The 1,575-nt window shown below is 75.6% G+C and overlaps 1 protein-coding gene across 1 annotated transcript in view; it reads left to right on the top strand.

The window, feature by feature from the left end:
• The window catches only part of CHLNCDRAFT_143626 (hypothetical protein), a gene marked incomplete at both ends in the record, with an annotated part of 9,876 nt that extends 8,360 nt beyond the window's left edge, over nt 1-1,516 (top strand). The window contains 2 exons of the mRNA XM_005849243.1: nt 180-267; nt 452-1,516. Of these exons, the coding sequence (XP_005849305.1) occupies nt 180-267; nt 452-1,516 (1,153 nt within the window). The remainder of the gene's footprint in view (nt 1-179; nt 268-451) is intronic.
• Between the last annotated feature and the right edge of the window lie 59 nt (nt 1,517-1,575).

Here is a 1,575-nt window from a genome sequence, read left to right as displayed (position 1 = left end):
CTGGCCAGCCCCCTGTACCTGCGCCTGCAAGTGCCTCGCATGCACCTTTCGTTTCCAGAGAGGAGGGGATTTTTGCGCGCTGGGTGGTCCCTGCAGCGCAGCTGGCAGGTATCCCAACCCGCCTGCCGCCCAGCGCGAGCCCCACAACCGGCCTCCCCTTGCCGCCGCCCCCTGCGCAGGCACCTGCTGCTCAACCTGCGGCTCTGGAGCGCCGCCGCGGCCCCCGTGCAGCAGCAGCTGCTGGCGCTGTGGGGCCAACTGGCTCAGGTGGGGCTGGGGGCAGCTGCGCGCTTGCATGCAGCCAGCCGGGCGGCCTGGTAGGTGCAGCATGCTGCAGCTGGAGCCTGAGCTCGCACCACCAGCAACGCCTGCAGCCTATCAAGCCCCCAGCCTTCCAGCCTTCCCTTGCCCCTGGCTGCCCTGCCCCGTGCCCCTATTTCGATCGATGCAGGGAGAGGCCTTGCTGGTGCGGCGTCTGCTGCCCCCAGCCCAGCTGCTGCACCACGTGCGGCGCTGCTATTGCAGCGGCGGCGGCGGCGGCGGCGGCAGCGGCTTGGGCTCGGCGCAACCCTCCTTGGCCAGCCTGGCATCGCAGCAGGGCGAGGCGTCTGCTTTGGCGCTGCCGCCGGCGCCGCCGTTGGAGGCCCCCGCCGAGCGGCGGCAGGCAGGGGGGGCGGAGGGGGTGGCGAGGTCGGCCGCGGCAGACGCCGCCGCCGCGGCCGCCGCCGCGCTGCGGCGCGGCTACCTGCAGCTGGCGGCCACCATCGTTTCCGAGGCCGCCGCCGCAGCTGGCAGGTCGGGGCCCGAGGCCAGGGCGGCGGCGGCGGCGGCGGCGGCGGCGGGGTGGAAGGCAGAGGCTGGGGCCAGCCCGGGTGCATGGCCCCGGGGAGAGGAAGGGCTGACCGCTGACCTGCAGGCGGCTCTGTCGCTCATGGGAGACTGCTGCGCCAGCCTGGCGGCCAGCCGGGCCAGCGGTGGCGGCGGCAGCGGCGGTACCGGCGGCGGTACCAGCAGCGGCACCGGCGGCGGCGACGCCGGCCTGCTCCAAGAGCTGCTGTCGGTGCTGCTGCTGCCGCTGCTGCGGCGCGACAGCCTGGCGCGCCTGCCGCTGCTGGCCTGCCTGCGGCGGCTGGGCGGGCCCGCGCTGCTGCTGCCGCTGCTGGGCCTGGAGCAGCAGCAGCTGCGCCTGCTGGGACTGCGCGCCATTACCGCCTGCCTCGGCGGCAGCGGCGGCGACGGCGGCGGCGCGCCCAACCCCCCCGGCGGCCCCGGCGACGGCAGCGCAGGCGCGCGCTCCGTGCGGGGCAGACCCGTGCCCGGGCAGCAGCAGCAGCCCCGGGAGGCCCTGCCTGCCCCCACGCCGCGGCGGGACGAGGAGGTGATCGCGGCGGCGGGGCAGCTGCTCGGCGCCTTCCCGCTCACCGCCGCCACCCGCATCGCGCTGTTCGAGGTGCTGTGCGACGGCCTGCCCTGGCAGCAGGTGAGGCTGGTGGGAGGGTGTGGAGTGTGTACATAACCTGTGGTGTATGTGTGTCTTGAGCCGGCGTTTTCGATGCCACCAGCTGCCGCCACAGC

Source organism: Chlorella variabilis, assembly GCF_000147415.1.
Source record: "Chlorella variabilis unplaced genomic scaffold CHLNCscaffold_6, whole genome shotgun sequence".
Classification (NCBI taxonomy): Eukaryota; Viridiplantae; Chlorophyta; class Trebouxiophyceae; order Chlorellales; family Chlorellaceae; genus Chlorella; species Chlorella variabilis.
This window is presented reverse-complemented; position numbering and strand designations above follow the sequence as displayed.